Source organism: Leptonychotes weddellii, chromosome 11, assembly GCF_054177405.1.
Source record: "Leptonychotes weddellii isolate Sample4059 chromosome 11, ASM5417740v2, whole genome shotgun sequence".
Classification (NCBI taxonomy): Eukaryota; Metazoa; Chordata; class Mammalia; order Carnivora; family Phocidae; genus Leptonychotes; species Leptonychotes weddellii.
In genome coordinates this window covers 57,126,991-57,154,198 of record NC_138379.1, presented here as the reverse complement: position 1 = coordinate 57,154,198, position 27,208 = coordinate 57,126,991, and the positions used below count along the sequence as shown (strand labels likewise).

General features: G+C 44.2%; 1 protein-coding gene across 1 annotated transcript in view; it reads left to right on the top strand.

Annotated features, from left to right (window-relative positions):
- SYTL2 (synaptotagmin like 2) overlaps nucleotides 1–27,208 on the top strand; it is a 133,091-nt gene that overhangs the window by 46,559 nt on the left and 59,324 nt on the right. Inside the window, exon 6 of the mRNA XM_081798973.1 lies at nucleotides 16,899–17,404. Coding sequence (XP_081655099.1) covers nucleotides 17,292–17,404 — 113 coding nt within the window. The 5' untranslated portion in view covers nucleotides 16,899–17,291. The remainder of the gene's footprint in view (nucleotides 1–16,898; nucleotides 17,405–27,208) is intronic.

Genomic DNA, 27,208 nt, shown 5'->3' with positions numbered 1-27,208 from the left:
GACTCTGAAAAACAAACTGAGGGTTCTAGAGGGGAGGGGGGTGGGAGGATGGGTTAGCCTGGTGATGGGTATTGAGGAGGGCACGTTCTGCATGGAGCACTGGGTGTTATGCACAAACAATGAATCATGGAACACTACATCTAAAACTAATGATGTAATGTATGGGGATTAACATAACAATAAAAAATTAAAAAAAAAATAAAGCTACTACTAAGGCCATCTAGAGAATGACTCTGTGCTTTGTGACACCATTATCCAAGAGAGGCAGGGTGGTGTGCAGGTCCAAAGTGTGAACCCTGGAGCTGGGCTGCCTTTGTAGAGTCCTACACTGCCACTTACTAATTATTTTGTTTCTCTGTGCCTATTTCCTTAGCTGTAAAGTGCTTACCTTGTCATGTTGTTGTGAGAAATCATCGAGTTAATGATGTAGAGTACTTAGAACAGTGCCTAGTATATATATAGTAAGTTATATATATAAGATATTGTTATGATTAACTAATAATAGTAATTTCTCCCAGTTTGCTGTTTATTGTTAAGAATTGGGATACTTAATTTGGTTGTAAAATACCACACTCTTTAGAGGAGCTTGAGCACTACTGAAGGACTGGCTCTGTTAACTTGCTCCTGCAGGGTTGGGATGGAATTATCCAGGCTTTGAGGTGAAATGAAAGTAGTACTCTTGAGTTATTGGGCCATGGTCCCCGTAGCCAAATGGACATGGTCCACTGTAGCCAAATTCTGCTGTGGTCTGAATTTTGCTCTTTCACCAATATAAACCTGAGCCTTGTATTTACTGGCAGGGGTCTTTGGGAAAGCTTGTCTTCCTCACCCTCATTTTGCAAATGAGAAGAACAAAGCTCTAGAAGGTTAAGTGATTTGCCCAACATCACATAGCGAGGGAGCAACTGAACTGGGAGTAAAATTGACCCTGCCTAAGTCCCAGCATGTTCTTTCTCCAACACATACAGGTCATCATCATGGCCCCTGTGTGGTGCGATGCACCTGATGGGTCTCTCTCACACACCATGTCTTTAGGAGGTATTTACTGTCGACCTTTGTTGATTAAATATTTGAGAGTTTATCTTTTTCTGATATCAAAGTTATGGATAAATTGTTTTACCTAAATATTTTCAGTTTTCTGTTACAGCTTGGCTATTTAAGATTTACCTCTGCTAGGAGAAAGAAAGAAAGAATGATGAGATTTTACGAGTATTATCTGACCCATCTGTTTTTAGTTTTTGAAATGAAAACTTGAAATTCTGTTATCTCAGTTTGTAATTGATATCTATAATATACAGATATACGCAAATATGACATAGTATTTAAGAAGACAGAAAGGGCTAAAGTTACTCTACTTCTCTGAGCCCAGTTCCTTTTCTGAAAAGGAGGAATGATAATGGCACCTTCCTTCCAGGGTGGGCCTGAGGGTCTGGTGTGACAGCTGTGGAAATCTTCCAGCATGGTGGATCTGCATAGAGACAACAGCAATAGCAGGGACTTGGTATATAATCCTGCTACCTCCCTCCCAATAAACAACTACATCTGAACAAAAACAAGCCTTTTTAGGACATCTTTTATGGGGGAGGGTGCCTGATTTTACCCACTATTTGGGCACCAGAATCCTGGTTTCGTAGCCAGTCACTTAGCAACCATCCTGCTTAGCTTTCTCTATGTAACTTCAGAGCAAAGAATTCTCAGGATTTCATAAATTGATTGCAAATGACTAAGAACTCAATATGTATATATATTACATATATCCCTGTATGTATGTGTATCTATATCCATCTTCTGTGTTTAGAATATATAGTGACAGGTAGAGCGTATGTGTGTCTATCCTGTTCCTCTTAGTCATCATTAGGCCCTTGCCTGAGGACAAGTCTTCAAGCCTCCATCCGTGGATGTCTATGGAAGGCTTTGCTGCGTTCTGATGAGTGCCTCAGGATGTCAGAAAAGCTGAAAAGATGCTGGAGAAGGTTCTACTCTCTTACTTGGTAGCTCTCTTTCTCTCTGGTCATTGTATTTGCTCTGCAAATAGTACTGGGTTCTGATGTGATGGAAGAGAAGGTTTAAATTCCCTTTGGTGGGGTTGCTAGGGTGGCTTATTTGTTTAAGTGTCTGCCTTCAGTTCAGGTCGTGATCCCAGGGTCCTGGGATCAAGCCACACATGGGGCTCTCTGCTCAGCTGGGAGCCTGCTTCTCCCTCCCCCTCCGCCCCTCCTCCCTGCTCATGTGAGTGCTCACTCTCTCTCTCTCTCTCTCTCAAATAAACAAATAAAATCTTAAAAAAAAAATTCCCTTTGGTGGAAAGAGTCACTTCTAGCTTCGAGTCCAACATCCAAAACCACTTCCTGGGTATGGCCATCAGATAGTCCCTGCTTTCACTCCATCCCTACTGCTTGTCTGTTATTTGGGGTTGGGAGTGAGACAGGATTGATTAATCTCATCATACCCTGTACCCTGTGAATTTCATCTCAGAACCCTTGATGAAATAGATGTTGTTAGAAATGTTACCTGATTTAAAAAAAAAAGCGGGGAGGGGGTGGGTGGAACAAGAATTCTGGAGGGTTGACTGAAGTCTTACTAGTCAGACCTGTAATTCTGCTAGGAGTAACCCTTGGAATTTGTGTCACCTAAATTCCCTTCCTGCAGGTCTGTGGTTTAACCTGAATCGCACTCTTCTTTGTGCCTGAGACTTCCCCTCTCAAGGACCTTTAGTCTGATTCCACAGTCTCCCCAATTCCCGTTTTTTGGCTTAAATCCCATTCTGTATGATGTACAGAGCCTGGGCCTGCTTTATTAAGCCCTTCTGTCATTTTAAGGCTCTATCATCACCTTGAAATCTTTCCCAGCTATTTTCCTCCTTCTCTTCCCACCTTAGGAACGGGTCCAGGTTGGTCATTAATTACATTCTTGAGCCTTGGTAGCAATGAATGCAGTCTGGGAAGGTCGGCTTGCTGTACAAGCATGTGATTAGTCACACCCACGGAGAAAAATACTTGACTGAGAAGGCCATTGGCTCAGGTAGCTACAGTAATGGCCAAGAGTGCCAAGGTCAGGGATTTTCACCCTAGCTCAGTGGGTACAGATCACATATCCCTAACACCACGTGGCCCTCTCCCTGACACCCACCATGAGTGCCAAAGGAAAAGGCTCAAAGCCACCCATTTGTGCTCCTGGGAAAAACACTCAGAACACACACATGCTGATTACTGATGACAGCTAAAGAATCACCACGTCTTAAATGAGAGACAATGTGCTTCTGTGTGTGTATAAATATAGACATCCTTATGTTTTTCTGCACTCCACCCTCTAAAGTAGTACTGTGTTGTCTTCTGCACTGAAGTCAGTGAGCATGGGGTGTGAATTGTCTAAATCTTCCCTCATGTTCAAAGGTCACCTCAAGTCTCACTTCTTCCCAGTTCTTGCTCTGATCTCTTCACTTCCCCACTTATCACATAATTGATGCTGAAGTATGCCCCCTTTGTTTGTAGTCCTTTTCCCTTTTTGGAAACGTATTCTTTTTCCAGCTCTGTCACTTAGCAGCTGCGTGATGTTGGACAAGCCACCTGACCTTGCGGAACCTCAATTTTCACATCAATGAAAGGGCGATATGAGGATGCTTACTCCTACCCACCCTCTCTACCTGCCGAGGTTGCTGTGAAGAGTGCATGTGCTCGAGTATAGTGTGAACCCCCAACGTGGTACAAATGGGAGCCATTATTATTGCCGTGAGCCAAAGTCTTCTTGACAACACAAGCCAGGTCTTACTACCTAATAGTTGTCCCAATAGTGCCTAGCCCAGTCCCCAACAGGGGACACTCTCAGTGAGCTAAAGGAAGGGAAGGAGGGAGCGACAGAAAGAAGGGAAGGAAGACTTTTGTCAGTTTTTGTATCTCGTTTTCCTCATTAACATTCCCTCCCTCAATATAGCTCTATCTTATTCAAAATGTTTAGTTTCTAAAAGATGTTTGCACTGGGCAGCAGAATAATTTTTTTTCCTCCAGTTTTCTTCCTCTGCATCTCCTTCTCCCTCAGCTAGCTTGGTCATGGTGTTGGAATTCATTCTGCCTGTTTGCTTTTATGCCCATTAGGAAAAAAAATTATACATTTGGAAGATGTCTGAGTGATCAGAGACCACAAGCCTCATTTTACAGGTGAGGACACTGTGAGAGCTGAGGGACACCAAAGGCTTTCAGTCATTTATGGTGGAACAAGGACCTGAATCCTGGTCTTTGGCTGTTCCTCCAGGCATGGCACAGGCTGACCCCAACTAACAAAGTGTCGATGATCATCTCTGGGCTTAGGCTAATCCTGTAAAGCTCTTTCCTAGATCAGTGCAAGGATTTTTTGTTGCTGATGAGGGTTTAGGAAAATAGATTTGCTGATCTGCAACATCATACTCCCTGCCTGCTCTTCGCACTTCAGGAGTTTGTTTTATGTTGATAAATTGGGATCATAGAAAGAATAAAAATCCCTTTGTAACTGGTTGCTTCACACATCAAGTTTCACAACATTCTGTACTGCAAAGCTCAGTGTTTTGTGTGTACAGGGGCTTGAGGGAAACCTCGGCTCTTCTTTGCATCTTTGGGTTCCTTCTCAGGGCACTGTGTGTGTGGCCCTTCCTTTCTTCACTTTTACCAGAGCTCTTCATGGTGTGTTGGCCAGAACTCAGAGTTAGGCAGCCCTGGGTTCAAATCCCAACTCTGCAGCTTAGAGGCAAGTCCCTTAACCTCCAGGAACTTCAGTTTCCTCATCTGCAAACACAGATGACATTGCCTGCTTTGCTGGTTTCCTAGTGCTATAGCGATAACGTGTATAAAAATGGAAGAAGGTACTGGAGAAAGATAAAATGTCTGTTTCTTCTACTCTTTCGTCAAGTCCGACTCCTACCTATTAATTTCATTCATTAACTTAGTTTTTTAATCTTCTATAATACATGCACATATATGTGCCTTTTAATGTTATTAGTGGTTAATAAGGCATTTTGCTTTTCTGATACAAGATCACATTCTTTCTTGCTGATTTTCATCTGGTTTTCCAGAGCTTGGCTGAGAATTTTTAAGAAAGCTTGGTGTATAATTTATTCCTTTTGGAAATTTTCCTTCCTCTTGGTAAAACACACACACATACACACACACACACACAACCCCAAAACCCACCAAGTTGCACATCATTTCTAAATTTGAATCTTTTTTTTTTTTAATTGTGGTTCAGATGGTTAAAAGAGAGGTTTCTCAGGGAAAATGTAATGTATATTTTTCTACTCTGCAAAGATGATATCACAGTTCCTAACCACTGTATGTATTTTTTCCTAATAAGGCAAGGGTTTCAAGATAGTTTATTTTCTCGCTTTTTGAATAGAGAAAACAATACTTTAAAAAATCAATTTCTGGTCTTTGGACAAACACTATAAAATTCAGTACTCTGGTGGAATGCAGTATGGTATCAGCAAAGAGGCAGGCACAAGTTCAGATAGTGGGAATATGGAGGAGAGGGACATGGGGTCTCTACTTTCAAGAGGCATCCAGGCTTGTAAGGGAGGTAGATAAGGAGATAGACAATCACTATATAATGCAGGGTTTTGTGAGACCACAGAGGCCAAGACTCTAACCCAGCTTCTGAGGAAGGGGCTAGACTCACCTTACCGGAGGAGGTGATACCTGGACTATGACTTGAAAAATGAGTAGGAGTTTATGAAGCTGGGGAAAAGCATTATAGGCAGAGAGGGGTTCACATTCTGAAGACACAAAGGTAAATTTAACGAATCTCAAGGTATAGTGTAGGGGAAAATGGAGAGGAAGCAGGGGGCAGATCTGTAGGGGCTCATGTAACAGTGAGAGGTGTGAATGAGGAACCATGGAATGTACCTTCCAGGGAGTCTTACACCGGGAAAAGGCCTTAGAGGTCAGAGTCTCACATTTAATTTCACAGCTTTGGAAACTGAGGCCAAGGAAGGGGAAGTGTCTCACTCATGGCTACAGAGGTAGTAGGTGGCTGATAGTGTTCATCTTTATCCAGACTTGGTGGTACCTGGGGAGTAGGGCAGGGGAAGCCTTGACAATGAAATTTCAGTGTTGACCTTGTAAAGCAGATTCTCATAGGAACACTTGGCCAAGGATCTATCATGGGGATTGTATGGTTTGGGCTATGACCCCAGCATGCCTTGTTGCATATTATGTCCTTTAAAGGAAAGGCCATCACTAGCTAGAAATGCTCGTTGGCTATTTTTAGGCTGTGTGGTAGGGGGAATTAGTGGAATTCCTAAGGTCAGCTCCAGCTGTTTTTCTCCAAAAGACCAGCTGAATTTTTCATGAGATTTGCTCATTAGAGTTTTCATCCTTCTGTGAGACGTTGTACTGAGTCTGAGTCAGGCTGTCCTGGGAAATAAGTAAAGGGACTAGAGTTCGGGGAGAACTAAACTAGGATTAGGATAGTTGCTGTCCTTTTTAATGTTAAGTGCTGTCTTAGATGTGGTTGGCCATCTCTCATGTCTTCTCAGTCATGGTGAAGGTTTTTCTGGATTACAGCAACTAGCTTGGAGGCTGGTTGGATTTTGAAGATTTTGATGATTTAGGGATGTCATATCTGTAAAGAGTCTGGCATGATGCCTGGGCATAGTTACACAAAATAGCACCTTTCATTCAGTAATATCACCTCGAAACACTTTATGGATATCAAGACAGATATTTCCTAGGACTCCTGTGAGGGGAACTTACCTGTAGTTATTTGGCATCTAGTTACAACACTATTGCCTGTTGTGTCTCAGGGCAGGTGAAGTGTCTATATGAAGGCAGGCAGAGTGGAAACATTCTTCATTTCTTCTAGACTTCACTATGCACCCTTCCTCTTCTCTAGTCTAATGGGGTCTGATGGAGCTCATGCTGTTAGGCAGTGAGAGGATAAATATAATGGTATAGCATTTTGTAGTTGATAAAATGTCTTTCCATATATGGTGTGGATTTGTTGTGATTCAGTGAGGGAGATGGGCAGTGGTTAGTCTCAATTTTAGAAGTGAGGAAACTGAGACTCAGATAAGTGCCACATTTATGGCCACCAAGATATTTAAATAGGTAACTAGATTTCATACCAGATCTTATGACTTTAAATCTCATGTTCTTTCCCCTTCGTGTTGCTGCCAACGTGATCAGAAATAAAGGGCCAAGTTTCTCCTCCATAAAAGTGGTTTAAAAGATGCCTTTAAAGGAACATGATTCTGTTGCATACCCAACTGAAGAAGGAAGGAGCATCTCCAGCATGAGGTATCTGAACATGATAGAGTAAACGTGAGCTCTGTCCCACTAGCTCTGGAGTAACAGCTGTTTTCTGAGCTAGAATTCAAGGACATTAAAATAACAGTGTATAACAGTGTCATGGCAGGGAGGGGTGGTTAGAGGAGGAAGAGATCTGGACATGGCTAATTTTTTTTTTTTTTTGAAAGCTTTTCAGGTTGATTCTAATGTACAGCCAGGTTTGGGAACTCCAGAGTTAGGACATTTAGAGAGAGTCCCTCACATTCCCAGGGAGGAATGTACACGATTTTACCAAAAGTGAGCCTTTATGGAGTCCTTCTTAAAGTCTGAGTTGCTGATTGCTCCAGTTGAGTTAACTTTATGATCCTGGTTTAATTCCAGCCTAGTTAATAAATCAGCTGGTTGCTGTACTCCCTTCCTCTGAATATGAAACCTAGAAAATAATTAAATCTAGAATTCATCTGGAATGCCTGCTATTATCAATGTGTTGGTTTCAGAGGCGCTCTGAACTGCAGCTCAATCCACTTCTTAGTTCATGTGGCAATTCTTACTCAGGTTGAAGATGCTTTTGTCCTGGAGGATAAAGGAAGCCCCCTCAGGGTGTCCCAGCTCTCACATTGGGAAGCTGTGTGACTGTAGGCAGTTGGTCTAACCTCTGCAGCTCAGCTTCCTCATCTGCACAGAGAACTAGTGATGACTATGATTCGGCTGTTACTCTCATTTTCGGGTTTGCTGTTGTTACAGCTGGAAAACAATTGATTTACAATGACATGTTTCACTTTGACTAGTTGCTGTGCTCTTTAACCAGTCATAGGTGGTTTCTGACCTCTCAGGAATCCTTCACAGCTGTGATTCCCAGACCTGACCAAGCATCTGGCATCATGTGGGAATATCTTAGAAAATGCAGATTCCTGGGCCTCGGCCCTGAAGATTTTGATTCAGTAGGTCTTGAGCAAAGTCTGGGAATCTGCTACTCCTCAGACACATTTGGATACAAACGATGATGAATTTAGTTAAAGTGACAGAACTCCCAGTTTAGATGTCACTACAGAGCTTAGTTGATAGAGATTGCATTTCTTCATGGAGGCCTTCCGTGGCCCCCAAAACTACATTAAACCCTCTGGTTAAGAGTTTTATAGCAGCCTCCTCTTCAGCTTTGTAGGACTTCTCGAGCTTGTTCAACATCTGCCCTCCTTTTCCAGAACATCGACTCTCCGAGGGCAGGGACTGGCTATACTATCAGAACTTTTGGAGCATACAACTTACCCTCTTCCAGAACTGATATCTGGGACTGTGGTGGGTGCTGCCCTTTCAAGGGGGGGAGGATGTTTCTCTGGAATTTTGAACTTAGGCAAGGCTCCTGGTGCTTCCCAAGCTGGGTAATCAATTACAACCCATGGATATGTTGGCTTTTACAGCAGGTCTGTGCAATGTCAGATGAAGCTTGTTCTACTGTGTCTTAAAGCTCCTTGTGGATAGGTTGTCAAAGGTAAATCATCCCTTTTGTAGACTGTCATCCTTTCTGAAAGATTTGAGTTTTCTGCCCAAATATGAAGTTTGTTTTATTTTTTTAAAGGATTTTATTTATTTATTTGAGAGAGAGAGGGAGTGACAGAGAACACGAGCAGGGGAGAGGGCAGAGGGAGAAGCAGGGAGCCTGACATGGGGCTCGATCCTAGGACCCAGGGATCATGACCTGAGCTGAAAGCAGACACTTAACTGACTGAGATACCCAGGTACCCCCAAATATGTAGCTTAAAATGAATTTCAGCTGCCTGTTTCCCCAGCTCCTCTTTTTTTTTTTTTTTTAAGATTTTATTTATTTATTTGACAGAGAGACAGTGAGAGAGGGAACACAAACAGGGGGAGTGGGAGAGGGAGAAGCAGGCTTCCCCTGGAGCCCCCCAATGTGGGGCTTGATCCCAGGACCCTGGGACTGTGACCTGAGCTGAAGGCAGACACTTAACGACTGAGCCACCCAGGCACCCCATCCCCAGCTCCTTTCTTTCTTCACTGTTTTCATCTTTTGGAATCCTGATATACCAAGGAAATACAGATCTAGAGGGTGGTTCTGGCATACTTATCAAGACTGGAAAATGTGAAAAATTCAGGTTCAAATTTCTCTTCTCTGGCATTTCAGGCGCTGTGGGGTCTGACCCCGGGTACTGTTTCCCTGTTCATACCCTATACTCTGGTTACCGGCCTTCTTTTTGAATCTCTTCATGGTTTTGTGGCTCAGTACACTGGTCCAGAATTCCTGCTTTCATCTCTAATTCAGCCATCAAGGCTCACTTCACTTTATTTCCTTCCTAAATTCCTGTGACCCCCAATACTTGGTTTGGGCCTCCTTTATTAGTACTTCACATAGTACTTGGAGGAGGGTTAGTTGTGTGTGATTCTGTCATCCTCACATGGCCCATTATCTTGTCCTTTGTTGGGGCTTGATGAAAATATTTTGTTTCTGTGGGTACCACAAGTCCAAACTTACCTGGGAATGGCAGAGGTGAGTTTTTCAGAAATCTGGAGACATTATCATTAGGTTTGAATGTGAGATTAAGGGGTGGGGGAATGGTCACGTGTAAAGGAATCTTTCCTTCTCTCTGTCTCCTTCATTCTTAATTTGAGGTCACCAAGTTAGTCTGTGGGAAACATGAGCTGTCGGCCACATGAGCTGTCGGCCACATCAGCCTGGAACTGGAGGAGAAGAATGAAGTAGAAAAATGGCTTCCACCTTTGGAATAATCCTCACGAAAGTGAAAGCTTTGTATCTTGAAGGTACCCATGAGTTTTGATTTTTCAGTTGTTCCCTAAGAAAAAATAAAACAAATTTATTATTGGATAACAAACTAACATATTCTATCTATAACCTTTCATTTGTTCACTTACTCATAGGCTCATTTCATTTAGTCATTTTATTTATTCATTTAATTCACATTTTTGAGCAGTTACCTTGAACCAGTCATAAGACAATGAATTATGCTTTCCTCTCAAGAGGCCCTATTTAGGCAACATATTAGGTTGAGTAATTTGCATATTTTTAAATAGTGTGATAAAAGCACTGAACACACAGAAACAAAATAATCATGTGGCATTGTTTCTGGACAGTGCTGTGGACAAAGTTTGCTTTTCATGTAAACACATCGCTATGTAAGTATATGACAACACATTCTGATTGAGTTTAAGCACATAAAGGTAGGTTTTTTAGTAACAATTTCTGGTTCCCAGGGTCTCTGCTATTCTAAAGAGGCTCAGGGCCATGTTATAAACTCCTGCATGTTGACACAGGTGCCTTTCCCCCTCTATCCTGTACTTTTGCTCCTTTCCATGTCTGTCCATAAAACAAATCAAAAGGGCCCAATCATTTTCCTATTCCTACAAATTGTGCGTAGGGGAGCCTGCCCTACTTTGAGGGCCAATGCATGTTGCTCAGAGCAGATGACAAAGAAGAAAATAGAGAATGTATGGAAAGAGGAAAGCAGGGTGAAAACAGACCTGGACTGGGCATCCGGAAACTGGGGTCTAGTCTCCTCTTTGTTCCTGACTAGCTGTGTGATCTCTCTGAGAATAAGGGGTGGCAATGTAGTGAAAGATGAAAAACAGTGGCTTTAGAACCTTCCAGCTCTGGCCTCAAATCACGTTCTGCTTGAGTGACTATAGATGAGTTATTTAACTCCTTGAGCCCAATGTTATCTGCATGATGTGGAGAATACCTGCCTCGCTGGGTGGGCAGAGAGATTCAGTGGGATCACATAGGTAAAGCACTTAGCACCACCTGTTCATTTTTCAGTTCAGAGAAAAATGAGCAAGATCTTAAAAAGTTTAGACAACGTCATGTGAGGAACAGCCGAGGGAAGAAGGAAGCTCATCTTCCCCTCAACAAAGGAGACTCAGGGAGAACAAGAAAGCCATCTTCCTTTTAAATTGTTGTTTGAAAGGGAGAGTGAGGGGCACCTGGGTGGCTCAGTCAGTTAAGCGTCTGCCTTCAGCTCAGGTCATGATCTCAGGGTCCTGGGATCGAGTCCCACATTGGAGCCTGCTTCTCCCTCTCCCTCTGCCCCTCCCCCGCTGCTTGTGCTCTCTCTGTCGCTATCTCTGTCTGTCTTAAATAAATAAATAAAATCTTGAAAGAAAGAAAAAGAAAGAGAGCAAGCTGAGGGGGCCAGGGCAAATCGGAGGCAAAGGGTTAGGGACAAGTTCAACCATAGTGCAAAGTAAAGCTGAGAACTGGAGGAGCCTCGCAGGGGAATGAGGGCTTTGGGCATGGGTGCCCTGGCAGGGCGGCCTGTGGGTCTGATGACACCAGTTTGGTATGCAGCAAGGAGAATTGCGCTGGGCGGGAGGTGAGCAAAGTTTCTCTGATTGTTCCATTCCACTTGCTCCTTCCTAGGCATCCCCTGAGCCATCTGTGGGTTATTCCATTTATGCCTCGATGCCACTATGATCTGGGAAGCTTACAAAACACTTGGTTTGATGTGTGATGGTTTGTCGCTGCTGGGGGTGAGTCCCTTAATTGATCTGGGCTGTTTCTGTCAGTGCTGTTCTCCCCAACCCCACCCTGACTCCAGCCTATTTATTCCTGCTCTCCTTCTGCCTCCCAGATTTTTCTTCCCAGCCTTCATTCTAGATGTCATGGGACTGTCAGCACAATTTGCTTCTCTTCTAAAAACCTTATCATGTGAGAGTCACTACTTACTTGAGGTTTCCTCCCCTCGCTTGGGGTCTGCAGGCTTTGGTACAACAACAGTCACGTGGGGAAGGAAGAGGGGCTCTGTGGGTCTGCCCTTGCACCAGAGCACAGTGGGGAACAAATATTGTTAATCAGGCTCCAACCAGGGTTTGGTCAGGCACAATGACTGGGTTTAGACCTATAAGTCTAGCTCTTCTAGTTGTGATCACCAGCAGACACCAACTGTCTGGGGCCTTGGTTTCCCTCTCTATCTTAACTTTGGACACTTGACAAGGAGGAGTATTGGCTTTCGTAGATGTGGCACAGCAGGGCTGACACATGGAAAACTTGAATTCAGCACAATCTGCATTTGGAGCCTATAAGTTTCCCTTCCATGCTGCCGCTCCCACTGCTGCTCACTCCTTGTTTATTCTCCATAGTGTCCTGCCTTCTTGCCAGAGCATCACAATCATCTCTGTAAGAAAGGGGAAAGAGGGAGTAAAAACACCTGTCACATAGATGAGAAAACTGAGACTTGGGGAAGTCATGTGATTTATTTAAACCACACAGTCATGTGAAGGACTAGGGGCTGGAACTCCTTGAATAATATGGACCTGGTTTTTCAGTGAAGGAAGAAGTGGAAGCTCAGTCCTCTTCCATCTGTATTCATGTATTAAATATGTGAGTGCCTAGCAGATGTAAGGCACAGTGGCAAGTGCTGGGGTCACAAAGCACTCAGAGGCCCAGGCCTTGCTCATAAATGAGTGGAGCATGAGCTTGAGTAGATAAGGATTCGAGACGGTGTGATGAATATCCCGACTCAGAAAGTGAGGTGCTAATGGAACACACCAGAGGGATGCCTAACCTGGCCTTGAGAGGTTAGGAAAGGCTTCTGTGCAATACGTGATATCTAACTTGAGATCTAAGAGGTATTAGCCCAGGAAAGGTATTCCAAGTAGAAGGAATAGCATATAGAAAGGCCTGGGGGGCAAAAGTACCTGAAAAGTTGTGTGTGGGGAGCCTAAGGAAAAGCACTTGGGGAAGAAAGCTGGTGCCAGGTCACGTGAGTCCCACAGGCCACGGTAAGGAGTTTGAGCATTAGCCAATGGACAATGGGAAGTGGTGAAGGGTTTTAAACCTGTGAATATGGCTTAGTCAGATCTGACTTTTAGAAAAGTCACTCAGCAGCATAATGAGAATGGGTGGGAGGGAGGCTGAAGCTTAGGAGAACTTTTTGCTCACCCTGGGAGCTACTCTTTCTGTGAACACATCAGGAATCCCTGTGCCCAAAATTTATCCCTCCCAATTTTTGCACAGAAATTGCTGTGATTGCTGACTGCCCCACTGTGGGCCAGTGATTTTTCTATGCTTAAGCAGAGAATGAAGGTCCACAGTCAGACAGAAGAGTTTTGTTCTGCTTCCCAGTTTGAGGAATCTGTGGAGGGGAGAATTAAAGGAGAGGTCAGCAATGGGGTGGATTAAGCTGACAAAGCTACCGACAAGGGGAGCCTGGGTGGCTCAGTCAGTTAAGCGTCTGCTTTGGCTCAGGTCATGATCAAGTCCTGCTCAGCGGGGAGTCTGTTTCTCCCTCTGCCCTTCCCTCTGCTTGTGTGCGTGTGCTCTCTCTCTCTCGCTCGCTCACTCTCTTACTCTCTCTCTCAAATAAATAAAATCTTAATTTAAAAAAAAGCTACTGGAAATACTAGCCCCCCCACACAAGCATGGTGGCAGACACCACCCTGAGCCCTACTCTCCTCATTTGAAAAACACAGATCATAAAATACTTGCCTCAGATCTTTGTGAGGATCCTATGAGATAGTGTTAAGTGCCAGGTGTGTAGGAGGTACCCAGTAAGTATTTACTTCCTTTTTTCTGCCTTTCCTTAATGCTGCCCCATCTCAGAGTAAAAGCCAGAAATTGTACAGCGCTAATGTAAAACTTAATACAGTACGATCTACTTCTTTCTGCCCTGCTCTAACCTGTCCTCCTCCCGGCACACTCTGCTGTTCCAGCACTGACTTCTTTGATGTTCTTTGAACATGCCGGACACGCCTCCACCACAGGACCCCCTGATACCAGTGTGGCTTGTTAACTCACCTCTGTCAAATTTGTTCACATGTCATCCTCTCAATGAGACCAACCCTAACCACCCCCTTAAAACTCCCAACTCCCCCCTTCCCTTCTCTGCTCTGTTACCACCTTCTGGCAAGTTACATAATTTAATTATTTGGGCATTTATTATTATTATTATTATTATTATTATTTAGTTTGATGTCTCCTCTGAGGGGCAAGTAGGCTCCACAAGGACAGGACATTTTTTTCTCTCTTATGTATCACTGTATCTCTGTGCTTACAACAGTGCCAGGCACATAATAGGCTCTCAATAAATGTTTGCTGAATGAAATGTTTGATTAGCTCCTATGATAGATAGCATCTGGAGTATTGGGAATTGGGAAAGCACCTGGTATTGAAGAGTCTTGATTGCCATCCAAGGGCTCTGCTGCTGTCTCTCCCAATTAGGAGTCAAAGGTTCTAGCCCTTCCCTCCTTTCTCTGTAAAATGAAGACATTGCCCTTTGTCTCACTGATTTTTAGAAAAAACCTTTAACCCTTAGAAGCTCTTATGCAGAAGCACTGGTTAGCTTGTGGTTGTACATGAAGATGTAGAAACCAGCGTTTCCTCCTTTAGCAACACTCCCAGTTACCACTGCTGGACAACCTGAGTTGTTTTTCTCCTTTGTTCTCTGCCTGTCCCATACTCATTGACTTTAAAACAGTCTCTCACTGAACCATATGGCAGCGTCCATGGTTCTCCGAATGTAGCCTCAATTTATTTCTTTGCTAGCCTCTGAGATCTAAGGAGGTTATTATGCTGGAAGAAGCTATTCTGCATGAAAGAATAGACAGCCATCCCCTGGTGAACCTGTATACTTGGATTAGGTTCATTCATCTACTTACCTACTTACTACATTCAGAGACTCACAGTCAAATGGGAGTGATTGAAGGAAGATAAATAATTATAGCGGTGGGGGTATACATACGGAGAAGAAAGTTTTTGTGTTAGTCGGGCTCTTGCGACAGAAGTGTTGTAACAACCCCAAACTTCAGTGGCTTCCAACAACAAATATTTATTTCTTCCCATAATCTCCAGGTCAGCTGGGATGGCCTGACTTCGGGCGGCTCAGGGTCGGTCTGACCTTATATCTCCTTTTCTGGGACCTGGACTGGAAAGTCAGAAGCCACCTAGGGCAGGCTCTTCTTGCGGCCGGTGGCAGGAGTATAAGCAGCCAAGCCAACCCACACAAGCCTATGCTTGCATCACGTTTGCAGCCTTCCATTGACCAAAGTCACAGGTCAAGCCCGACAACGGGAAGGTTGGGGTGAATACGCTGCTTACTCTAGTGGCGACATGGTTGCATAGCTATTTCGGGGAGGGAGTGAAGAGTTAGGAGCAATAAGTGAATCTACTTTTAATTCTAGCTGAGATAGTTAGGGAGGGCTTCTTGGAGGTGGTAGCTTTCATGTTTGAAGGATGAGTATTTTTCAAGATGAACAAACAGGCACCAACTTATACAAATGGTGCACATCTTAAAAAGAGAGAATAAAATAGTGTCTTAACATTTATTTGAGTAGTCGCTGTGAGTTATATGCAGAGAGCCACAGGAATATAAAACAACGGTCATCAGAGTACCTGTTCTTGAAGTCCATACTTCATGGGGGAGATCAGAAGGAAACATAATACAAAAGAGAAAAGGAAACAACATGACCAAATACACTCTTATTTAGAGGTATAGAACAGAAGTGTGAACTCAGAAAGGAAGCTAGAATATATTTTTAGTAGCTATTTTTGGTAGAGGATGCAAGATACGTGCTATTTGATTTTCATTATTTCACTTCATCTTTACAACTGGTGAGGGACATCCTACGGGTAGGTAAGTGGGAATGAGAAAACCCCCGAGCCTCAGAGTGGGGGGTCCCTTGTTAATGTGACAAAGGGAATACTTCCCAGGGGTTCTATTTGCCAAAGCGAAGTATTTGAATAAGTATATGAATAAGTATTCATAAAAAGCGCTCAGTCATACACGTACTGTTTTATTCTTCAGTGAGACTGCCTGAAACCTACTGAATCCTAGGTTTTTAGTGTCTACTGGCCGTATGTAGCACTGTGTTTGTTAAACGGCCCCCATCCTGGAGTAGGTGACCTCTGAAGTCCCAAACAACTGTGAAATTCTTCATGTCACCTTCTCATTGCACATGAGTTTGGATGGCCTCAAAGAAAATAGGATTCTTGCCCAAAGTCCTACTTAAAATTCTCACTTTGGATGGGGGAGGTTGAAATTCTGCCTCTTCCTTTCCCCTAGTTTATATACACACACCAGTAAGTGTTCTTTCTCCTCAGAAATGAAGGGAGCAAGCTTGGTGAGTTGCTCTAGAGCCAGCAAGGGTTAGAGGTGGGACCAGGTGAAGAATAACATTTCCCCCTCTTGTGCACACTACCTTTACGTGATACCTGCTCATCACCTGTCATTACAAAGCCCAGATACCTTCCCATGCAATATTCCTACTCACAGAGATGTGAGCACTTGTGAATTTTTATTTCTAGTTTCTTACCGATGATTGCTTGATGACTGGAATCACGTCTCCCTGATCTTATTGACCTTGAGTGTGACTTTTTAGCCTAGCATGCCGTGAGTTTGGAGAGAGAGAACCAGCTCCTTTTTTTGCAGCCATCCCTTTCCTCAGCGGGTTGTCAAACATCAACAGGCATTTTGTGTGCTCTCCATCTTGGCGGTCTGAAATTGAGTAGAAGCGTGTTTCATGACCCATTTGCTCAGGCAGCTGGCCGAACTGGTTTCCCTGATCTCAGAGACCATCTCACTGGTCATTCTCTTTCCCCAGGCACGTTTTAAATCTTGTAATAATGAGCAATGCTTACGGAACTGCCTCACGCTGTCTTGTGTTTACTGTCTCGTGATACCCCAGGTATCACGAGATGCTCAGGTGCTGCAGCCTCTCCTCGAGTTGATGACCCAGACACAAGGAGAATCTACTGAGTCTGAGACTGGTCCAGAGTGGGAGTGTGAGTCGGAACGCCACTGTGGGAACAAGTGAGCTGTCTGACAAGGAATGCAGCGTCCTTCTGAGAGCCTCCTCTCCACGTCGTTCCCTGGACCACCACTTCCTTTCTGGAAGGGCCGTGGAGGACTTTGCAATCAGCCACCTGAAACTTTTGCCGGGCCAACGTAAAACTTGTGCTGCAGAACTGAACAAAATATTACTTCATTTAATTTTTTGCATCTTCTAATCATTGAGCAACAGTCATAGTTGTTTTGCTTTGAGAACTGTAGGCCAGATTGGTTGCTCTTATTTTTGTGTATGCTTTTCATAATGATTGACTTGAGCTTCCTGACAGAGGAGGAGCAAGAAGCCATCATGAAGGTTCTGCAGCGGGACGCTGCCCTGAAGAGGGTTGAAGAGGAGAGAGTCAGGTAAGGGGCCAGGAGGTCCTTGGGCATGAGGGAAGGAGGGACAGTCTGTAAGAAGAGGGGACACCTTCTTCCCTCAGCCGTAAGTGGTAATTCTGACTTGGAGTCTGAACTTACAGGTTTTAGGTTTTAGGTTCCTTCCTGGATGGGATTTTTTTCGGTCTTCGTGTCTCTTAATTTATCCCTTAGGACTCCTGCCAGAAATAGTCTTGATAAACAAAACTCCTTTAATTTATTAAATACTGAATTAAAAATGAAATCTATACAAACACATACATACATCTACATATGCATATTTGAATGTGTGCATATTTATATCCACCTTTTAAAAAATGGAATCATAAACTAAATTGGATTTTTAATTCCTAAGATTTTTATTTTATTTTATTTTTATTTTATTATTATTTTTTTTAAGATTTTATTTACTTGACAGAGAGAGACACAGCGAGAGAGGGAACACAAGCAGGGGGAGTGGGAGAGGGAGAAACAGGCTTCCCGCCGAGCAGAGAGCCCAATGTGGAGCTCGATCCCAGGACCCTGGGATCATGACCTGAGCTGAAGGCAGACACTTAACGACTGAGCCACCCAGGCGCCCCAATTCCTAAGATTTTTAAAAGAAAATAAATTGGGAAGTAACTCACGTTTCTGCATACTTTGAGAAATGTTTGAATTGGTTTCAACAGCAATTGAAATTGCCTCTGATTGAGCCACTTTTTCATTTGTGTCTCACAAGAAGGAGTGGCAGCTTTGACATGTTCTTGCTGAGAGGAACCCACATGTTCCACGTCAACATTCGCTCCACTTTCCACTCACCACAGGGTCGGTAGAAGGAGCATGAGAGCAGGATGCTGAAGAAGTGGGCTTAAGCCATCTATTACCTGTGTAATTCTGGGCTTTGAAGACAGTGGAAGGCTTCTGGAATGTACGTTAGTAGTATTAACTGCATAATCCCCATCCCAGGAGTTACCTGAAAGGAACATAAGCCATGTTCTTATTTCCTGGGACACAGGACCATGAGTAATGGATTTGTTGGCACCATTTCCCATATTTTGAGCCTAATTGAGCATAGATGGTTTGTAAACATGCTGAAATTCACTCCAAGCACTCTGGAACATCTGTTTATGGCTACTAATAATAGCTCATAGAGACAGTGCGTAACAAACTAACAAATGATTCCCAAATGACAGTGATGAACAGATTGCAAAGGGCATTTTTCTGAGTTCAAACACTCTTGTGCAGTTGGTAGGGGCTCAGAGTGGGATATAATTATGCCTCCTTGATATGTGTGGAAGTTAACTTTGAGACAGGTCAGGTAACTTGCACAAGCTCATACAACCCGTAGGTGTCAGGATTGAGAATCACATTCTGGTCTTCAGGTACTCATGCACTAACTCTGCCTCCTTTTTCTGAGAAAACAGTAGCAAACTGGCCATCCTCGCACCTGGCCATGGAGAAGGGGGCAGCTGCTTGATAACTAGGACACTGAGCTGTGATGGTGACAGGTACTGGAGAGCCTGAGAATGGGCGCTTTACTTATCATGTGCCTCCCTACAAGTCGCCTGTAGTGCTCTGTGCACCGGGGTGGGGGTGGGTGGCTGTTCTCCAATCTCAGCAAATGGGGTGCCTTGAGCATTTTATCTAGGAGGGGCAGGAGATTTACCCCAGTCCTCCCTCAGAGCCTTTTGGTAGCATTGATCCTTTGCCCATGTACAGTTTATAAAGCCCTTTCATGAATGTTGTTCTACGTTTCCTCACAACCACCAGAGGCATGTGAGATTTGGCAAGGCAGGACTGTTACGCCCATTTTAAAAATAAGGAGTGAGGGCAACACAGAGAAAATACTAGCTGATTCTTAAAGCATCGTGGGAATTCCTTTATCCTCTCAGAAGACAAGACAGGGAGACTTGGAAAGAAAGCAGTGGGGCGAAGATAACACTGGGCCCCTCTTCCTACATCAGGTTGTGGGGACTGTGACTACTGGGTTGCTGAATACCTTCGATTCCTCCATTAATCGGGTGTTATATGTGGGCTGCAATTCTACATCCTCCATCGAGCCGGGTTAGGAAGAGAGATTTGTCCTCCCCCCTACCCCCCTCTAAATGTCCTTGGTCCCTTGGACTGCAGGCTGCTGGATCTTCCCTGTAGTTGTGTGTTTCCGTGTGAGTGGAGTGGAGGTGTTTCACGGGCATATGCAGTGGCTGATGGAAAAATCCTCCAAAATGCAAAGTTCTGGCAGGAGCCGGGCTTTGTAAGGGGTGTGAGCATACAGCCTCAGGGACCAGCCCGGCTGCAGCTGCAGCAACAGTGCAGTGAGTCCCTTAGCAGCAGTGGGTTTGCAGACTCCCCTTCCAGTCGCTGTTTCTCAGGGTGACCCAGCAGCTGCTGCTTCTGTGAACTGATAGCAAGAAGTCTTGGGGTGGCAAGAAATCCAGTGTGAGTCAAGCCCTGTGTACTACCACCATGCTGGGGGAGTTCTTAGATGTCAAGCACCTGATGTTTGACTCAGCCACAGATAGATAGGTTTAGGACTCTGGGCCTGGGGAGGAGTGATGGCGCACGTGGGTTGGGGGGCGGCCCGTAGCTGGTGGACACAAAGAGGCCCAGCCCATGGTCTGGCCTGCTTCACATAAAGAGAATTGAACTCTGACCCCTTCTTTGATTTAGGACTGAAGGGACTTGTGGGTATGGGTCTGAGGCTGTTCTTCTCCTGGGCTGGTGGAACTAGATCTCTGGTCTCTGAAAATGCTGTTCCACGGGCTTTTGCTGTCAGCCCCTTTGCCGTCTCCAGCTGTTTGTCTTTGACTCTTCCATCAGCTTTCCATACAGCCTGACAGCTCTGGGAAGATTTTTTGGTCCCTATAAATCATTTTACAGATAAAGAAGGTAAAGCCCAGAGAGGGGAAGCGACAAGCCCAGGGCCACTCAGATAACCGCTGCCAGAGTCATGGTAAGGAAAGCTCTTGGTCCAGCACTATTCCCTCTACCCCATGCTGCTATTATTGCCTTTTGCAATTTGTCAAGCTGCAAACCGTCATTTGTTAATCATTTGTTAATTTGTGAAGCACTGTCTGTCTATGAGTTATTATTAGTAGTCGTAATCAGATACTCCAGAGTGGTCGAAGTGAATTTCAGTATGTTCACAAAGCATCCATGTTCAATTAGGGTCAAAATCATTGGTATTATTCCTACACAAGGCTAGGGAAGAAGTCCCCTGCTTAACCTTGGAGTCAAAACTGACATGAGTTTGAATCCTCTCCTTACCACTAATCAACTGTGGTTCATTGGACAAGTGACTTAACCTCTCTGAGCCTTAACCCAGAGACTGAGAATGACCATAATACCAAACTCAAAGGATTAGAGTCAGGATTAAGTAAGATAATTCTTAATCTTCTTAGCACGTAAGAGGAGATGGATACATTTGAATTCCCTTATTCTCTACTTCACCTTTTGTCTAAAAAAGGACGGAATTCTATGGTTGGTAGTCTGACGCCTTAGGAGGAAAGTACTCTTAAAACCCTCAATTATTTAATGCAGTGAAATTCAATTGAGCATCTATTAAGTATAAGGAACTTCTCTGGACAATGATATGAAGAGAATTCTACGGTAATTAAAAGGAAATGACCTTTATCCATTTAATGGATTATCAATTGCAAATTTAAAATCTCAACTTTGTTTCCCTAACATGATTTTAGAGTTTCCCAGTCCTTCTCCTAGTTGGTATGTGGTTTTAGAAGCACACATCATATAAACCTAATATGGGCCTAAGCAAAACATCATTAGAAAGGCAAACCTGCCACTATAAATCAGACTGATCTTTCGAATGCTAATTATTATGGACTCTGGAGTATAATCCTCCTACAGCTATGGGAGGGTCTCACCAATGCCCTGGAGCACTGTTGCAGATGCTGCCTCCGAGTTCTTTTCGGCACGGCTGTAGGTGAGATTTCACATTCCCACTGAAATCCGTTTGCCTTTCCTGATATATCCAGGGCTTGGAATTGTTCACATGCATGCTCATTTGAGACATTGTGGAGATGATTTAATCTATATGTTACCTCTGGTCTGATTTCATGAATGAGAAAGATGAGTGTCATACAGGGGAAGTAAGTGTTCAGTTCCCAAATCTGTCTACCTGTTCATGGTAGAACATGGACTCGAACCCAAGGGAATAGCCACTGTGGTGTCTCAGGAGGCAGCTAGAAGATAACAGTCCTAGGTCACTGTCACCCGCGCAGCTGGGTTTCGCGCTGCCTCTCTGCCTGCAGCCCCAAGTGCTGGGCCCGGTCATCACCACGCGTGTGTATTCAGTTTGCTTCCCTGACTGCCAGCCACAGACATTTCACAGACCAGCAGGGAGGTAGACACCAGGATAGATTCTTTCTCTCTCCCTACTCTCTCTTCTTTTTAAGAAACACCATCCTGCATACACATATGTAATTTTAGTCTTTTATAGTTTGAAAATAAGAGTCTAAAGGTGGTGTTTCCTGTGCTTCGCATCATACTGTCAGCAGGAAGTCTTTGCCCATGTGTGTGTCTGTGCACCAGCAGCACCACGCCTACCACCCCCGCGCACACAGAACCACATCAACGGGACGGGCATTCTTGCCACAGATAACGTCTCAATCGTGACCACATCTTAGGATTCTTAGCTGGTCCCCTAAGACCTAGTTTTGTTTTTAAGTGAAAGCAGTTGGCATTGAAGAACTGCTTTCCAGGACCTCTGGGGTGTTTTCTGTCAAAGCAAAGAGGAAAGGAACCAACATTTGTCAAGGAACTATACTGTATACAGAGTTCCAGATACATTTTCCCTTTCATCTACATAGCAGTGTAGCTGAACCTGCTTAACACTGAAGAAATGAGGTAGAAGAGGTTAAGCTCCCTGCAAGATTGAAGCCTTGCTCCTCACACTGCAAAGCCTATGCTTTCCACATGCTGTGCTGCCTCTCAGCAGAAGGTGGGGATTTATGATGTGTCTGTGACACAAGGGACACACGTTTCCTCTCATTTTCCACTGTATATGTGCTGCCGAAGCGAGCACTCTCATTTTCCACTGTGAGGAGCATTTGCAATTTATTTCATTTTCACATGTGTTGGTTTTCAGATTCTCTTTCAAAGGTTGAATTCCCTTGTAGAGTGAAGTGTGTTGACCATCTTAGACACCAAAATCATGTTTGGCTCTCTCAGTAGCAGAGTGAGTAGCAGAAACAGCATCTGGATGGCTTCTGATCCTGGCTCTGGGTGACTTTGGGCAAACCTCCTAACTTCTTTGGCCCCAGAGTACTTTCAAATCACACAGTCTAACCATCTTGTCCAATGTACTGAGGGATTAAAAAAAAAAAAAGCTGGGGAATGGGCCAGTCAACCTCTCTGGACAGCCGCCTGGTTCTTATCTAGTTGACTAGATAACATCAACCAGGTAGGCCTTTGTCTAATCATGATGAATAGCTGGAAGCCGGGGTGTGTTGCGTGAATAAAAGGAGGAAGAGAGGATAGGCTGAGGGAAAAGTGTTGAGGCCAGCCTGGAGGGTGTCCCTACTCTTCTGGTTTTCATCTGGAAGTGCTCACACTCTCTCTTTGCAACACAGGAATTGAGACAGGCGTTTAGGGCCTGATTTTTTTATGCACAATTCTGAGCATATGGCTGGTACATATAGGGGATTAATGAATTAATGAACAAATGAATAGATGTGGCCTTTAGCATAAGGAGGAGGCAAAATGGCTGTCTTTTGCAGCTAATTTCTCTGTACATGATGGTGAAAATGTAAGTATTCAATGAGATGATTCATGTTAGGTGACTAGCACGGGGCTAGTACAAAACACATGCTTTGTATGTATTAGCCAAGGGAGTGGGGGCATGACCTGCCTGGAGGGCCAGCAGGACAGTGTTCTGTCTGGGCCGAGTGCTCTCCCTCTACCTTCACTTAAGGCCACCAGCCCATGGGGGTTTAGCGGGCATCTTCTCTCTCCTCAGCTCTCTCCTACGCACAATGTGCCTACGTGCAGAAGATGGTAAGGGATGAAAACTGTGATCTCAAGAAACATCTTTTTCTCACTTCAACTAAATGGTATAAGAATTAGAGAATCAAATGCCATTTTTATTGGTAAATTAGAATTGATGAAAAATGACACAACAATCCAGGCTGGTAGAGAAGATTTTAATAGCACCATCTAGATGGTGGGATTTTTTTTTTTTTAAATGATCCTACATCTTTATAAAACCTGGGTTTTATACACATATGTATTCATCTATGAAATATTCCAAATGGCTACGATCAAAACAGGAATTCATTGATTAAACCTAGCAGGGATTATCATGTGAGGAAAGACATAAATGGCACTTAATGAATTTGAATAATCTCTTATTCTTTAGCCACTTAAATGATAAGCCAGAAACCCCCTCCTAATTCTGTACTATAATGGCTACCAGTCTCTCCAGGGCCCATGTGTTTTGGGGAGCCTGACTCACCCAGTGTGTGCGCATGGTGCACGGAAGATTTAGCATGATCAGGGCTTACAGACAGTCATTTAGGCAGGAGCAGATCCGAGGTCGCACAGGGACCCCTACAAAATGCCTTTCTGCCGAACACCAAAAATAAGTAAATAAACAACCTCCTGAAGAGAAATCGAGAGTTGTTATGCTAGGAGGGTTTGTGGTCTCTTATGAAAAGATGATGGCTGATGCCAGATTTCATCATGTTTGTTCCTATTCTGCCAAGAGCGAGGTGTCCTGCCTCATCAGGAGAAGTCACTGCCATTTGACAGGTATGGTTCACCTAACCCCAGCCGTGACAGGGTCACTCTTCTCTTTTGCCTGACTCAGACTGGGGCGGCTGTGGAGCATTTATTTGTTCTTTAATTTATTCACTCGCCAAACAGTTGTTGTGTATCAGCTCTGTGCCAGGCTTGGTGCTGTGTGCTGGCATGACAAAGGTGATTAAGATGTAGTCCTCACCTAAGTTGACAGATTAGTCAGTGAGACAGATGTGCAAATAGATCATTGGAATATGGTGTGGTCAGTGCTGTGGGAGCCTGGGGAAGGGCAAGCTGCTGACCTGTGCCTTGGCAATCAGGGAAGGCTTCCCCCATGCGGTGATGCACGAGCTGGATCTGAAGGATAAGGAGCAATGTGCTGCACAGAGAAGTGAGGAGAGATATCCTGAGAGACTTCACATTTATTGGCCTCTTACCAAGATCCAAGCATGGTTAGGTGCTTTCAGGTAAATACTTCATTTAATCATCTCAGAAGTCCTGCAGAGTAGGTCTTCTCTTCCCCCGTCTCTGCAAAGAACTGAAGCTTCAGGCGGTTCAGTAACCTGCCCGGGTAGCATATAGGAAGGGTGAGAACTGGGATTTGGACCTGTTTGGGAGAGTCTAAAGCTCATAGTTTTTCTGCTTCTAATGTTTAGGGAGGCCAGAAAGAGCTGTTTGGAGAATAGTAAGAAGTCTATAGTACTGGCAAGTAGAGTCCAGGGGTAAGTGCTGGAAAATGAACCTGAAAAGGCAGCCTGAAACCACATAGGTGGTCAGGGGCCTCATATGCAACTCCTTCACTCCATAAGCACTGAATAAAAACCCACTATTTTCCAGAGACACTGAGCAAGGATATACGGAGTAGAGGCTCTGCCCCTAGGGGCTCACTTTCTAATCAGGAAATTCTGAAAGGACTTCTCTCTTCTGGAATTGAACTCAAACTTGGTTCTTTGGGAGGAGAAGGCAAAAGCTCCATCAGCAGCCCATAGGAGATTGTTTGCCCTGAGGAAAGCCTTAGGCAATTGGAAACCATTAGAAATGTTTAATAAGAATCATGATCTTCTCTGGTGATTCAAAACCATGTCTTTGTCAAAACCATGTCTGAGTGTCTTTGTCAGGATTTGGTGATGACAGTGTGTGTCCAAGTGTTGTGATTGGGTATGTTTGGGATGGAGTCACTTCTTTCTAGGTAATTGGGAGAGGAGAGAACGTTCCAGCAAAGAGCTGGACTCTGGGTAAAAAGACACTCCCCAGATACACTTAGGAGAGAGGAAATGTACTTGCTAGAATCCCACTCCCAGGTATGCTGATGTGCATCCCTCACACACAGCCCTGCCATCACCTTGGTGTGGCCATCATACATGTTCTCTAGCTAAGACACATAGAGTTGTTACTTTAGGAAGGTGCATATTAACTTGAATGACAATCATGAAACCTTCTTGGATTTCATAGCACATTACCTTCCAAAAGTTCAAAGTCAGCTTAAGGCTTTTATACTCCTTTATTCTGTGACTACGTTCTAGAGTCTGTGATTCTCATTTTATTGACATAGATGGAGAGATGTGGAATTTAAAAGACTTGTCAACTAGAGGGTTGGCTGGGAAGATGGCAGAGTAGGAGGACCCTAAGGCCACCTCGTCCCATAGATACAACTAGATAACACTCATGTCTGCATAAATAACCCAGAAAACAACACGAAGACTGGCAGAACAAATTCCACAACTAAATGGTGAAGAGGCCACATCAAAAAAGGTAGAAAGGGCGAAGACCTGGTCTGGGAGTGAAGTGGACTGGGGCCGTCTGCCATGCCGAGGGAGCCGGTGACACAGAAAAGGGTGAAAAACAGACTTTCACATGGGGAACCCACAAACTGGAGGATGAATCCCCATAATATTTGCCTTTGAAAGAGGGGCTGAATTTGTGAGTCCTTAAAACCAGTGGGACTTAAAACCTGGAACTTTAAAAATCAGGGGCTTGGCTCTAGGAGAGCCTGGAGGACATTAGGAAGCTGAGTCCCCACCATTAAAGACATAGCACACAAAGAGCCCAAACATACAGCTAGAACCGGCAGTTTGAAAAATACCAAGGGAAGACAGGAGGGAGTGATTTGCTCATTTCAGACTATGGCTTGTGGCTCCGAGAGACAACAATCATGGGGCAACCCCTCCAGGGACAAAGGAGCTGGCAGGTGCCATTTCCCTCCCCTGCTCCCCAGCATAAACAACAGCCACCTGTGGGAACCAGCCTGGCTCTGACACTTGCTTACCTAACTTGTTTACACCAAGACACGCCACCCTACACTTTGCTGGATCCTCCCTTTTCAGTCACACTTGCCTTATTCTCAGCACTGTGGGCCCCTCCCCAAGAAGACCAGTGCAAATCTCTCCAACATCACGTCTCCACACCCAGGCATTGTGTGGGACATCAGTTCCAGCCGCAGTGGGGGCAGGTCTCATTTTGTAAGCAGACCACTACACACTTTGTTAAAATGTGCCCCACTCCTGCTGGGGAGCAAACACTGCCCATGATAGGCAAAGAGAACCTCTGCAGACAACTGGAATGAAGGAAAAAGAGGTCAAGACTCAATAGCAGAGGATACGAACACCTAGGAGACATTCCCTTTGCCAGGCCCTGGCGAACGGGACATGCACTGCAGGGCACTACAGGACCTTTTCTTCATAAGGCTGCTATTATTAAGAACAAGAGAAGTAGCTGACTTTCTGAACACAGAGAAACCGACACAGAAAGTCAGTCAAAATGAGACAGAGAGATATCTCTCAAATGAAAAAACAGGACCAAACCTCAGCAAGAGACCAACGTGAAATGGGTATAAGTAATACACCTGATAGAGAATTTAAATTAATGATCATAAAGATACTCACTGGACTTGAGAAAAGAGTGGAGGACAGCAGGGACACTCTTTTTTTTTTTTTTATTATTCTTATGTTAATCCCCATACATTACATCATTAGTTTTAGATGAAGTGTTCCATGATTCATTTGTGCATAACACCCAGTGCTCCATGTAGAACGTGCCCTCCTCAATACCCACCACCAG